General features: G+C 43.5%; 1 protein-coding gene across 14 annotated transcripts in view; it reads right to left on the reverse strand.

Moving 5' to 3' along the window:
- Positions 1-15,496, reverse strand: part of USP2 (ubiquitin specific peptidase 2) — a 293,747-nt gene that overhangs the window by 22,867 nt on the left and 255,384 nt on the right. For all 14 annotated transcript variants that reach the window (XM_085645929.1, XM_085645936.1, XM_085645935.1 and 11 more), the window contains 4 exons: positions 14,005-14,069; positions 8,840-8,943; positions 8,677-8,757; positions 4,072-4,150 (listed from right to left, as the gene is read on the reverse strand). In XM_085645929.1, the coding sequence (XP_085502055.1) occupies positions 4,072-4,150; positions 8,677-8,757; positions 8,840-8,943; positions 14,005-14,069 (329 nt within the window). The remainder of the gene's footprint in view (positions 1-4,071; positions 4,151-8,676; positions 8,758-8,839; positions 8,944-14,004; positions 14,070-15,496) is intronic.

Consider the following 15,496-nt stretch of genomic DNA (forward strand, 5'->3'; position numbering starts at 1 on the left):
CTCCATTGTTGGTATTCCGAAACCCGGTAGGGATAAATGCCAATGTGCTTCTTATCGCCCGCTATCTCTTCTTAACGTAGATATCAATTTGCTCACTGGTATTTTGGCTGCCCGCTTAGGCCCATTCCTACCAAGACTCATTTTCACAGATCAGGCAGGTTTTGTGCAACATCGCCAAGGCAGTGATAACATGAAATGCATCCTGCACTTAATCGACAAAGCTCAATGCTCTAGTCAGGAACGCATGCTCTTGGCTATCAACGCCGAGAAAGCATTTGATCAGGTCCATTGGCCCTGCCTAGAAGCTACACTTATACATTTTGGACTCAGCGAGAGATTCTGCTAATGGGTTCTCAGTCATTATTACCATCCAGTCTTGACAGTCCGAGTGAATGGGCAGACATCGGCTCCATTCCCTATTTGTAGAGGCACTCGCCAGGGGTGCCTCCTCGTCTCTGCTTTTTGTGCTCTGTATGGAGCCTTAGGCCCTAGGACAATCCCAGTATTAAAGAGTTCCCTTTTGGAAAAATAAAATGCTAATAACTCGCTGTTATTATCATTTTATTTTCCCTTGCTGAAGCCAGTTTTGGGGCGGGTGGGGCTTAGCTGTGGTCACAGTCAGCAGGTAGAGGAGTGGTATGTGCACTTAAGCGCGCATGGCGGTTTAGCCGGCCTTCTGGGGCCAGCCATACACTCATGGCACTTTGATTGTTCTCCACTGGGTTGTAATGCAGAGCCTGGGTGGAGATCATGCACAGGCTTTAAGCCCCCGTCTGAGCGCCGACCCTTTAAAAAGTGTTTGGCGACCAAGATGTCAGACAGACGCCTCATCACCGAACTCTACGGCATCCTGCACCAGCCCACTCCGTAGGTTAGACCAACGGTATAGGGAATTGGAACTGGGACGCTCATTGACGCAAAAGGAGTGGGAGGAAATATACTATCGCGCATGCCACAAGGCAATCAATATGGCCAGTATTGAAACAGCTACCAAAATAGCAACATACTGGTATCTCACGCCGATACACTTATATAGGGGTAATCCCATGCAAAAAACCCGACTGTTGGCGCGGCTGTGGATCTCCTGGAACCCTATTGCACTTACCATGGAAATATCTGAAACTCACTAATTACTGGACACAACTGCTTGATGACATAGACACTGACCTCAGCACTCAGCTCCACCGATTTCCTGCCTACATGAGTCTGGGGCGGCCCAACGTGCTCACTTTCCCGTCAAATCACACAGGAGACGGCAGATCGGATTAGCTTTGGAAGCAGTCCTGAAAAATATTCTAACACATTGGGGTACAGGCCAGATTGCCACTTATCAGGGATGGCACCACTTTCTCTGGTACATTTTAGGGATGGAAAGACTGACCCTGACTCCTTCAGCACAGAGCACTTCATATGCTGAGCTCTAGTGTCCCTGTATCGCCTTACTCTCTTCGGAATTCTGAGAACTTACTTGTCCAAATATTTTAGTCTTCTCCACCTGACAGATACTGCAGTGATTCCCACCAAGAGAGTACTGATTAAGATGACACGGCATGACATGCAGGGCCGCAACACTCACAGCATCCTTTAGCTGTTAGCTGTGGTTCCAAGGGTGGGGTGGGGGTGGGGTGGGGTGAGGGTAGATCAGGGAAAGGTCTGTTTATTCATACCTGTGCTCTGTAGGATGAGTGATATAAGCTCATAATAATGCAATGTTTTCCTTGTTTTGAAACCTAGTAAAGAGATTTGAACGATACAAAATAAATGTCACTTGGGCTGGCCACGTGCCTTGTGGGTAGTGGGCCCTAAACATTAAAAAAACATAAATGCAACCTAGGCCGAACGCGAACCCAAAACCTGATACAAATGAATGTCCCTCTGGGCCTGCCACCAACAGGGCATCGGGGGCATTACCTTTTATCAAGTTTTAGGCCCACAGGGCATGCGGCAGGCACAGGAGGCATGCATTCTTTGAAATGATTAGGGCCCATTGCTCTCTGGGCTCGCTGCAGGCCCTAAATATTTTTTTTATTAAATGCCTCCTGGGCCCACAACATGCCCTGTGTGTGGCGGGCCCTAAACATTAAAAAAAAAAAAATACCTCTAGGCCCACAAAACTTGAAAAATGTTAATGTCCCCCAGGTGACCCATGGGAGGCAGGCCCAGGGGGCACTAATTTGTAAAAATGATTAGGGCCCGTCACATACAAGGCACGCGGTGGGCCCAGGGGGCATTTACAGGTGGTGAGCCACTGGGCCAATACAAGAAAGGTTGCATTCTCAAATTTCACGGGTACTTTTGTAAAAAGTGCTGGCTTTTTACAAAACTGCAGATTTCGTTATTTTTTTGCAAATTGTGAAATAGCTAAATCCTGGAGGCTCTGAAAGAAGTATTGCAGGAATAGAGAGCTTCCTTAGAGGGCCTACCGGAAAAGCACTACTTGATAGAGATCTGAGTGGCTAAATCTCCATAGAGGGATTAGGACTGGTTGAGTTCCCAAATTGAGACGACTAGCGGAATTGCCATTGCAATAAGATGTAACTGGCTGAATTTCAGACTGAAGCATATCACTGGCTGAATTCCCACTTTGAGAGGATGCGACTAACTGGATTTCCGAGCCAGGGATCTGACTAGCTCAGTTCTCATACTGAGGTATATGACCCGGTGAATTCCCAGTCGAGAGATCTGACCGGCTGAATTCCCAAAGTGAGGTATATGACTGGCAGTGAGCGCAGTGACTGACTGGATTCCCCGGGCGAGTAAAGTAAAACAGCTGAATTCCCCTAAAGAGGGATTCAATTGGCTGCACTCTCACCTCTGCGCAGCTAAATGTAAACACCAGAGGCCTCAAAAGAAGTACTGACAGCATAAGGTGGGACACGCTGTTCATCCACTGTGGGAAACGAGTGCTAACTCTGAACACAGAATGAGAAAGAAAAATGATGGCTATCTTGTGCTGTGCAGGGGCGGCTCCTCCATTGGGGCGTGGGGGCGTCGCCTCACTGCTTTCTTGCAGTGCGAGAAGCAGAAACATAAAATGGTAAAACTACCATTTTATGTTTCTGCTTCTCGCACTGCGAGAAAGCAGAAATGCCTGGTTGGGGCGGGCAGGTGGAATGCCCTGCTTGAGAGGAGGGGGGGAGTGGCATGCCCACTGTTGTGGGTACTGATTGTTTGGTCAGCAAAGCAGTCATGTGCACTCTACATTTTCTCTATATAGGCTGCATATATATAGAAAATGGCCTCCCAACAGGCGCCCGCTGCACCGCACCAATCACAACAATGCTATTGCAGCTAAACCTGTTTAGTGCTGAAAATAATGTTAAAGTAACGCGAAGCAGAGAAGCTTTGCATTACTTCCCGCCAAGGGGGCGTAACATGGGTTTACTAAATAGAGTAGACAGGGTTTAGCATCTTTAAATAGCACACCCTTCAACCAGGTGCTATGAAGGAGAAATGCTTTTTTCTCCTTTATTTTCCGACTTCACGTGGATGCTGCACTGTATAGCACACATACAAAGTAGGAAAACGTTTAAAATTAGTCTAAGCATGGTGTTTTGTAATAGAAGGGTATCCTTCCAGTACAAAACCTATGCTTGACTCACGTAGACACCCTTGCACTATGGCGCCAAGGTGTCTCTGAAGTGCAGCTAATTTCTGCGCCGGTGCTAGGGAGATGGGAGGAGAGAGCCATATTTCAGTCAATTTGGTGCTCTCCTGCTCTCTCCTTCTCACGCAGTGCAGAGCAGCATTTGTGGCTGCGTCTCTGTATCACGTTAGAAATTGGTAAATCTGGTCCTAAGTCTCTCATCTTCCAAGGCAGGCATTGCAGGCAGTTTGCTGAGTGAGTGAGTGTTACGCTTGGACTCCCACTGAAGGAAGGACTTTCGTACATGTTTATTAACTTTCCCTGACCTAAGGGACATCTGTAGGCTTGATTTGCTTTCTTAGTATTTCATAATTTTCCTGGTGCTCAACTGCAGTTTACAGAGTAGGCTGAATTATCTTTCACTGCATAAAAACGAATAAAGAACCAAATGTGGAGAAGAAGAATGCTGCGTGATAAAAGGATACGGAGCACAAGAATCTTCGGAAACTTCTGAACTGTGAACTTTTTTGTGCATTTTCTTCTTGCTTTACACCGCTCGCAGGTCTGAAAGGGAACACAATTTGTCCGGTTATATGGAATAAGCATTCGTTGATCTATGGCTGCAATGTGTGAGGATGGATATTATATATAGCCCCGTGTGGCTCTGGGTAAAATCTGTGTAGTGAGCATTGTGAACAGCACTTGGTGTTTTATCCTCTGCAAATGATATTTTTATCAGGTCCCTGAGGTGCCTTGAGACCCTCACGGGTTAGTAGTGTGCTCTATAAATCCTTGATTGATTGATTGATTGGTGTTCAGAAAAAAGGGACAATTTCAAATGATATCAGCACCACAGCCGGTAAGGACAGCATGTGCAAGCAGCCGTGTTATAAACATCCAGAATGGCTCATGACAGAATGAGAAGTGGTATTTCTTATCGGTCCTTGGGGCTCAATATAGAATATGTTTGTCCATATTACATGCATTGGGGAAGAATGGGGGGCACACAGAAGAATGCTTTAGGTGTTTGTAAGCATGTAAGGGTTCATGATAGAACGTGTAAGGGTCAGCCAGTGTCTCCTCTGCCCTAGGATGGTCACGATAGAATGTGTGAAGGTCAGTCTTACTAGTATGCGTGCGCTTCACAAATACATGTTATGTAAGTACTCATTTATGTGTAGAGCATATGTGAGGGTCAACTCATGGGGATGAAGACAGACCCTCACACTTCTGGGGTCTAATGCCATGGCACCTGATAAAATGAAAATAACTGCGGCCTAGAAGGCCAGTGGATTCACTCGTACTGCACCAGGCATAATACTTGAAAGACATTGTGCTATCAAGTCATTTACCACAAAACATTTCAATTTCATTTTGAATGAGTTAAAAAACAGTTGGAAGTAAATTGATAATTGACTACAAATCAGTGGGATATGTGTTTGGAACTAAACAACTTTGAAATGGGACAACAACACTGTCAACTAAGAAAAATATTTGCAAAATACTGGCATCACTGTATAATAGATTACATGTTACACAGTCAACTATAAAAGTGTAAATGTAGGAAATTCTCAATTCGGAAAACATCTTGTGTTCGAAAGCAATTTAGCATTGAACAATGAGTCTGAAGTTTAGGCAATCAGAATTATACATGTGTGTGTTGCTATACATAGCATTATCTATTTTGACAATATAGTACAAAAGCTCCAATGTGAGGGCCATAAAATTGCCAGTTCTTTAGGAATATTTTGCACGTATGCACTATATAGGGTTCCCAGTTTTATGGTATTTATTTTTTGGCCATTTCCGTCTGTATTTATCCATATTTATTTTTTGCTCATTTTATCTGTATTTATCCATATTTATTTTGGGTTTTGAGGAAAAATTAATTTGAAATTATTATATTTCCACTTTTATTTAACCAATAAATATGCACTCATGCTTGAATGTCTGCCAGGTTTCAGTGCTGTGAACACCCGCAGAAGATCAAATCAATGCACTTATATGAAAATATGCACATTTCAAAATAAACATTGTCTTCTGCATCTACTGCAATCAAAGCCTCTTTACTAAAATTCCTTCTCTTTTTAACTCCCTTTTCTATCAATCCACACATCTATTGGACTGGCAGTCATGGCAGGCAGTATTTAGAATTACTCAAAAAGCAACCCAATTTCCATTTTTATCCACATTTTAAAATAAATACAGACAAGAAAATGAATATTTTCTTGTCTGTATTTATCTGGAAAAATCAGTAAAATCGGAAAACAGGGAGACTTAATTATATAAATAAACAAAGAATAGAAATGCATAGGTACAACATGACAATTAAAGGTAGGGGTCATAAGGCATATGAGATCTGACAGTCATGAAGTTCCATGTTATACTAATCTCTTTTATTTACTGTGGAACAAAATAAAAATGTGAATTAGGGCTTTACATTGTCAACAACTTAAAAAGAAATCAGAGAGGGGATATGAATTTGAATCTAAGAATATTTACGTTTCTTAGAATCTATGTCTACAGGAAGATGCACGACTGCCATTAAATACTGATGGAAATTATTAAAATTTATTTTAAACTAACATTGTTTGTCCTTTGACAGGCTATCCTTTAAGAACAATAAAAAGGATTTCCAATTAACGATTTCTTGTATGTAAATTGTAGATTATTTATTCAATAATGCATTATTGTTGGAAGTGATATGACAGACTGCAAGTGACATTTTTTTAAATTGATGACTGCATTATTGTCATGTTGAGACATGCCTGGCTGCGACAGGTTTGAAGTGTATTTTTATAGACAACTTGTACACATATTTTTGATATTTAGTAGAATTGTTATTAAAATTCCATGGGATAATTGTACAATTCTTATTGAAAAATGAAAAGATTCATATAAATCAGAACATATTTACAAGAAATGATAACCCATGCAACTGTTTTAACCTTTTACCTTTAAGTCCATAATAGTGAGACACATTAAACACTTGATTAATGTGGGATTTGAATACCAATGTTTTTTGTCCAGACTTGATCAGAGCTTAATAGACTTGGCTAATGTTCAAAACAATACGTTCTGCTAGGGAGATTTTCTTTCAGTTTTGTGAGGAGAATGCTCATATGTAGTGTATTTGATATTCTAGAATTAATATGTTTGGGTAAACAAATCTGATTACTAATGTGTTTGATTGATTACAAAGTCTGGCGAGGTTCAAACCTTGCAGATATTTGTTAATTGTATTATTTAGGTAAAAGCACTGGTACTCGCTTCAAAGTTAAAATATTTTAGTGAGTGGATATACCTATTTATTTTCATTTTTGGTTTCCTTTCAGATTTTTTTTTATTTGTGCTCTAACCATTTACTATCGAAACACAAGATCTTGAAATCACTTTACCTTGGTCATAGAAAATCTAATCTAATTTTATTGAGTCAAATCTATTCACTTCTAATTGTAATTTTGTATACTCATCTAAACATATGTGTATATGCATCAACGGGCCTGCATGTTTGTATATGTGAGTATACCAGTGTGTGTTCAGATATATGCATAGGTGCAGGGCCATCGGAATGATGCCGTCTCCTGTCTAATTATCAATATGCCGCATAATCCATCATCTGGTCACCTTTCTGTTGCTTATTGCTGTTTTTATGTGTTGAACTTGTACTAATGAGATGAAATATCTGTCCAGACAATGATAGCATGTGTATGAATGATAAACTAATGATGCAATATTATCAAAAAATGTGCCACATCACACCGCACAATTTGCCTTTCCTTCATGCTGCATACTTTGGTTCTCCCCAGCTGTATACCTTCAGCGGCCCTTCATATCGGAGTGCTCCCTTGAGTGTGTACCTGCACATTTGTATTTGTGTATGCATTTATGTTTATATGTGAGTGTCTCTATATACATAGTTGTATGTACATGTGTTAGTGTGTGTGTGTTTGTGAGTATGCATGTTTGTTTATACATGTGCTTTTGTCTCTATGTTTGTGTGACTGAATATATCTGTAAATAAGTTTGTGTACCTGCGTAATATGCGTGTGTGCTTTTGTCTGTGCATTTGTTTGTGTGACTGAATATATCCATGTGTGTGTATGTATATATGTATTTATATACACAGACACACACACATATATATGCGTATATAAATATATTTATACACGTATACGCATATACATGTAAATATCCACTCACATATACAAGCGCAAATACATACATACACATAGAGCCCTTTTTGCGCAGGGATACAAGTCTAGCCCTGAAGAAGGCCCCAGATCAGTTTGGACATGTCGCGAGGGCCAAAACATGTTGGCATCCTATTAAACAAGGTTAATTGAGAAATAAATCTCAACTATAACCTTGTTCCAGGTATATTTTTAACCATACCCCATGTAACCTAATAATAAAGAAATTGTCTTGTGATATGAAGTGATGCATTTCTAAAGCTCACCACTCACCATTCTCTTCTAGATCCCTGCACTATCTAGTTTTATTTGATCTAAGAACTCCCAAAGATTTTCTTCTGGTTGAGTCTGCCCTGGTGGTACTACCCTGGTGTGGATAGGCGCCGATGATGAAGATTGTCACGATAAGTGGGTGAGGCATCTACTCCAAAATCTTTGGCTACCCCGGGAAGATTTTAGAAGTTTGGCCTGTTTGAGACCCTGGATCCACCCTTCATGGTCCAATTGACTCATAGTAAAACACATTCCTGTACCGGTTTATGACCCGATTATTACTTGAACATAAAATGCAACTAAATATAAAAACAATTGGAGTGTTTGGTTGTGTATTGTAGGATTTGGGTTTCACAACCTCCTGCAGTTTCCTTGAGCATCAATTTACTGCTTTGCCTCACTCCCCAGATCTCGAGGGTGGTGCGGAGTGCAGGAAGGTGGGCAATTTGTTCCTCCTGAATAGGAAGAAAAATGATGGGATGTGGCCATATCCCCACCTTAAAGGACCCCATGCATGGGTTTCTAGGAGCTAGGCCTTCCCCAGGACCTTGTACAGATCCTCTATTGAGACACAAAAGAGAAAGGTGACAGTCTGGTGACTGGACTGTCTCCTGAGAGACCTACTGGCTTCTCATCTCCATCCAGGACATCTTCCTTGGTAAATAGCTGCATGCAGTCCATCAGAGACACTTCATGGTAACCCTTCTGCAAAGATAAAATAATAAATGTCAGATGGGGTTCAGGCTTTGACAACTCAAGAAACTGCCCAAATAACAACCAAACCCACCTTAGCAATGGGAAGAGAGAGGTCCCAGAAGGGATCAAAGACTGTGGAGCAGTATCCACACTCAGTGCAGGTGAGTGAACTCTTCAGCTGGCCCACAAAAAGATCTGTGAGAGGCAATACATGAGAGATGAGTGAACACACTCGCTCCGCCTTTCCATGGACACTAACAGATGCCTGGACACTGGTGCAGCAACAATCACATGTGCAATGTGCATTACCCTCTTTCAACCTGTGTCTCAACATCTCTTTTCCAAACAGACTGAACAAATATTGCTGCATAAATACATTGATGATTTGTATGGTTTCTGATGGATTTCAATGGATATATTATTGTCTTACTTTCAGCCCAAACAGGAAGTTTATAAACCGTTTTACTTGAATCTAGGTATGCTATCAAGTCTTTTATGTTCTTTCTATGCTTATGAATATCTTTAGAAATAAACCTTTTTTGTTTTTAGTAGTTTTAGATTTCCACATTAATCAGTTGATTTGTCTCCTAATCTACATTCATATGTGGTAATAAGGTCCTTCCAGGCTTATAGGTACATCATGAGTGTTTTGGAACTACATGGATAGATTTGTTTGTGTTTGTGTTTGTTATTGACTTTAGCAAAGACACGTTCAATCAAACCTGCTGCAGGCATATTCGGGCTTTTCCAGAATTAAGCCCATAATTAAACTTTACACCCTCAAGGAACACATATCCAAAAAACAAACAAGGCCTGGTCCCAGCTCCAGTAGTGGCTTCTGCCAATTCAAAGTGGTGAGAAGCGCAGTGGAGGGGTAAATAATAGTGTAAATAATTACTTCCCTGCCGCTACCGCTGTCGGTCGCACCGGTGTTCTTCTGCTCCCGGAAGTGCATGGGCCAGCACAGGGTCCCAGACTCCCCACCCAATCCAGATGCTGCTGTCATGATATTACTCAGCATGAGAGCAGTTCCAGGATTGGTCTGAGCAGCCTGGTAAGGTGCTCACTACGGGACTGAGAGCCTGTGCCTAATATCCACCAGGCTGTGCAACACAGCTGGGATGGAGAAATATAAGTACGCATGTTGGTTTGGCCATCCTAAAATGGCCGGCCCAACAGACATGCACATTTACAGTGCCCATCACCACCCCTCCTCCCAGTCCCTGCCGCTGTCAATAGAGGATTGCCTGACCCCACCCTAGACTCAGATTGGCTCACCCAGTGAAAAATAAAATAAGAATAAAATGCTTCATTATCATTTTATTTTTCCTCTCCTGGGGCAGTGGGATTACACTCCTTCACCATTGCGGAGGAGCTGCCGCTGCCCAGCTCTCTCTTCTAAATAAAGTTAAACCATTTGCCCTACTCCATGGCCTACCAGACTCAACGCTGGCACCTCTTAAGCGCATCCTACATGCTGCAGCACATTTTATCCAAGGCTTGATTACACATGGTCACATCACACTGGTCCTAATGGAACTCCATTGACTCCCCTTGCTGGCCAGCACCATCTTCAAAACTAGCAGCATCATTTACAAAGCTGTCACAAGTAGTTCCCCCACTTATCTAGCAGACTAGCTCACCATCTCTGGGGATTATTGGCACACTTGCAGCCAGGATACCTTCAGACTGCAGACTAAATACTGCAACAAAGAAAAGGCGGCAGGCCTTGTCATCTATGCACCATGTGTAAGAAAGTGCTCCTTTTTGACATGGTCACTCCCACTTTTTGCCTGGTGTTTGATGCAATTGTGACTGGGTTCCTGTTAACCAGGTCCCCAGTGCCAGATCTCTTTTTCAAAGCTCTACAATTGTTCCTGCAAATGGCAAGACCTTTGGACCCCCTTTAATAAGTCCCTAGCAGATGGTACTCCAGGTACATAGGGCATAAGTACCAAAGAGGGGGTCTAAGGGTTGCAGCATGTATTGGGCAACCCTACGGGATCCCTCACCAAATGCATACAGACTGCCACTGCAGTCTGCATGTCTTGGTGCAGACTAAAGTGAAAACACAACATGGCATACAGGCCGGTGTGCCATGCCTGCAGGCACTGTATGCAGTATAGGTAAGTCACCCCTACAGCAGGCCTGACAGCCCTAAAGCAGGGTGCACTACATACATGTGTGGACATATCTGCATGAACAGATATGCCCATGTGCTGGTCAGCTCATTTGCTGCCAGTGCAAGTGATCAGGGAAGCCATTTTAAAGTCCATGTGCTGAACACTGGTGAAAATGAGTTCCCAATCTACATGATGGCTTTGCTGAAACTCAAGATGTTTAGTATCAAACATCTCATATTAATAAACACACACGTATTCCAGTGATGGATTTATGTATATTAATACATGCCCCCAGAGGGCACCTTAGAGGTGCCCCCTGAAAACCTACCAACTACTAGTGTACTGATTGACTAGTCTAAGCCAGCCTGCCACCACAGATGAGCTTCTGAGCCCCAGGAGTGAGGGCCTTTGATCTCAGGAAGTCAGGAGCAAAGCCTGCTCGACAAGGGGGTATGCACCCCCTTCCACAGGATGACATGTGAATCAGCATTCCAAGGCAAGGAGCTTAAAAGAGCCCATCCCCTCTGGTATGCCAATCTGGCTTCCCGCACAGGAGAGGATACCGAATGCCCATGTCCAGGGTCCATTTGGCACCTGGACAGGGGGAAAATTAGTAGGTAGAGAGGGAGGTTCATCTTCAGGCTAGTTCCATCCCAAAGGTGAGCTACCTGAAATGAAGATGAAAATCAGAAGTCTACCATCTTTGTGTTGACAAACTTAGGAACTCTGGGACAGGACTATGTCCACTTCCCACAGGAAGTGGTCATATAGGGGGCGTAGTGACCCGAGGGGTAAGTAGCTAATTGGCTACTACTCTTCACTCCCCTAACGCCCCTAAATCTAGTATTTGGGGGAGCCGCTGGCACCAGGAAATCAGATCATTCCGACCTAAAAGAAGTAGGACCGAAGAGCCATAAAAGAGCAAGAACTATAGAAGAAGCAACTGACTTGACGCCAACCCTGCTGGCCTGTTCGCTGTTCCAGCCAATTGCGGCAAAGTCGACTCACTCTGCAAGCTGCTGTGCCTCCAAAAGCCTTTGAAGACTGCCAGAACTTCTTCCAAGACTCAGGAGCTCCCGTTGAGCAGTGGAGCTGTTCCCCAGCACCTTTCAGGTACCAAAGAAAAGAACTGTGAGGACTCCAGACTGAGCAAGCTCGACACCGGCTAGCACCACTGCACCTGTCGCTCCAAGCCAGAGTTGAAGTGAGCCAACGGTGCCAGTGTGGTTCCCCAGCCCTCTAAAAAAGAAGCCCAACTTTGATTTGCCAAGAGGGTACCCCTCAACGCCATCTGCAGGCTCTGTGTGCAGCCCCCTATGACTGCAAGTGACTCGGCTGTGAAAATCCTGATGCATCAAGACACCTCTGCACCCGTCGCCCCTAACCTGAGTGGAAGTGGACCGAAGGAGCCCCCACATCCCGAGCATCGTGGTGCCTGATCCCCCCTGTTGGTTCAGAAAGACTGGCCTCTCAGTCTAAACCTGCAGCCTCTTTTCGACAGGACCGATCCCCATTGACTAACATTGGGCACCCGACGCTGTATTGCACCACTGCACCCAGCTGTACTAGTGCTCCCGGAGGTGATCTGCTGGTGCTGCCTTGGACCTTGCCCTGCTCTCACCTTACGTCTCGAGGACTGGTCCAGTTTGTCGCTGTGAAGTAACTGTATGTAGTATTTGTTTTTCCTCCATAAGACAACATTGCCGCCACTGAAAATTGCACTGTCGACTTTTAAAAACTAAAAGTATTTCTATCTCGAAACATTCTTACCTGATCGTATTGATTCTGGTGCCTCAATATATGTAAAGATGCGGGTTCATCTAATTGGTGTGGATCTGCTTATAGAGTTGTGTGCATCATTCCTTGACTGTGTGTGTATTTGCTAATGTCTAACACTTCTCTCTGCTAAGCCTATGGCTGCTCGACCACACTGCCCCTTAAAAGAGCACCTTGGGATTGCTAGAGCAAGTCTCTGTCCATTCATAAGGGAATACCTAGACTATCTGCCCAGCATACCTATTTTTGGAATACTATATAAAGAGCCAGCTTCCTAAACCCAGGACCTGGAACAGCATCTATGTATCATGCTGCTCAAATTTAGGAAAGAGTTGAGGACACGCCTCTTTAAAGAACACTGCACCACAATGCATTAACCGTCCGCAAACCAGATACTTTTCCTACCACTCATTGACATTATGCTTGTCTATGTCCATGCTCAAGCATTCCACTGCCTTTTGGATTGATTTGCGCTATAGAAGTTTCACATACGTACATGATGAGGAACCTTACATCAAATAATAACCTGACAATCTACAAACTAATGTTCACTTCACACAAACGTGGATTGTCCTTTGGAGTATACGGACCTTGCATCTAAAAAAAGTCCACCCTTAAGAACACAACAAAACCAACATCTCTTTGAAGAACATCTTGAAAACCATTGCATTCAAGAAAATTAAACTACAAGATACAGAGATCAACTTACGCTGGAATGGGGAGCTCCCTTATCACCCACCCTATTAAACTTAACTCATTGAGTGTTAGTTATTCCCCATCTGCCTCTAGACACTAAGCTGTGCCTGTCTAATTGTATAACAAAGTGCTGGAAGTGAGTGCTCTGAGGGCCCCTTGTGTGGGCCTGAATGAGGCAGATTATATAAATGAATGATAATGTACCTGCTAAGAAAATCACTCAATGCCACAGCAGACTTAAGGAAAGTTATACTGCCTGAAACATGCAGGGCAACCACATGGAGGATGAAGGACGCATATTTTCTGTAGGCATTGCTGTCTAGATAATGGTTTGGACATTTAAGCTGTGTTTGTTTTGTGCTTAAGGTTATGACATTTTTTGGGTGGTTCATTTATTGGTATTTTAAAGAGGCCACAAGCAAAATGCGGCCTGAAAAACCTGAACTGCTAAGCATGAATATAAGGTGAACAATCCCCAATCCAATCCATTCTGAGGGTTTTGAGTCCATCAGCTAACAGCAGATGTGGTTAGGCAGAGGCTGCTGTTGATTCTCGTGGGTTTTCAAATTACGTTATTTTTTATAGAAGCCACACTACCGTTCAGTTTGCCCAGTTTCCTCCATGGGAAAGGTCTCCCTTAATCTCCTCAGCATACACATACCTACAACTTTGCTGTCTTCCCGCTGTAGATACCGTTTCCACATCTCCTTTCCCTTCTCCCCATCCCTGCAAAGACAAATATATCAAACATATTACAAAGGGGATAGTTCTCAGCTGGAACAGTAAGCAGGACAGGTCACAAAAGGAAATGCTGTGTTTACGTACCGGAAATAGCATTATTCTGAGTCCTTCTCTCGCCGTGATAAATCATTTAGTAAGGCCCCTGTGCCTCCAATCACAGTTATTCCCAACATATCAGATCTCCTCCCCACCCTCCTTATCTCCTGTTTCACACAGTTGGGCTGACCGAAAGGGCAGGAGGGAGAGGCTGATTCATCACGATGAGAGAAGAACTCAGTGTAATGCTATTATCGGTAAGTAAACGCAGCATTACCCATTCGTCCCTCTCATAGTGAAGGATCACACAGTGAGATGTACCCAAGCCATAAACAACTGCACAGAATATGCAAACACAAGTTTAATCCATAGGCAAATAACTGTTTACAACACAGAAGCCAGAGCTATGGAACCCAACAAATCCAGAACCGCCGGACCCTGGACCAACTGATAAGGTGAAAAGGTTGAAGGAACCACCGAAGTTGCCACCCGTTAGATCTCCTGCAATAAAGCATCCTGGAATTCCGCAAAGAAGCAGACATGCTCCTAGTAGATCTCTAGAGGAGACGACAGACCAAACTGCTTATATGCCAGCAGAATCACAGTTCTGATCCACCTGCTCAAGGTCTGAGTCGAAAGGTTTACCCTTCCGGGTGGGCCAAAATTCACCAATAAAGACATAGGAGACCCATAACTCCTTCACCTTGTACAGGTAGATCAAAACTGCCCTCCACAAATCAAGCAAATGAAGTGCACCTCCTTAGGAGACTGAGGATCTGGAAAGAACACCCGATAAATCACTTCCTGCTAAAGATGAATCATAGAATTCATTTTGGGCACGAATCCTGGGCCTAACCGAAGAACAATCCTGTTCTCAAACATCCAAAAGAAAGGATACCAATGAGACAGAGAGCTCGGCTCCCGACCGTGGCGAGCCAAAGTCGTAGCCACCAGAAAGAACACCTTCAATGTCAGTAGACGTAACCCCACTGAAGACAAGGGCTCAAACAGGATATACCGGAGAGCTCGCAACAGCAACTGCAAATCCCAAGAAGGACACATCACCTGCGGGATTTGGCGTAGATTTGAAAAACCCTTAAAGATCCTAGAGACTAGACCCTGATAATCCACCAGACCACACCAAGGGGACTGGAAAGCCTTAACAGCTGCCCATTGAACCTTAAGAGTGGCAGGACTAAGACCCGCTGGAAACCATCCTGGAAAAACTTTAACCCCGGAGGAAGAGAAACAGAAAGTAAAACCAAACTCTTCCATTCACACCAAGCCTGAAACGTCTTCCAATGCCGTGCATAAGAAGACCTTTGCAGACAACCTCCTGGAAGCCTGCACAGAAGAAGAAACAAAAGACAAAAGAT

Source organism: Triturus cristatus, chromosome 3_1 (assembly GCF_964204655.1).
Source record: "Triturus cristatus chromosome 3_1, aTriCri1.1, whole genome shotgun sequence".
Taxonomy (NCBI): Eukaryota; Metazoa; Chordata; class Amphibia; order Caudata; family Salamandridae; genus Triturus; species Triturus cristatus.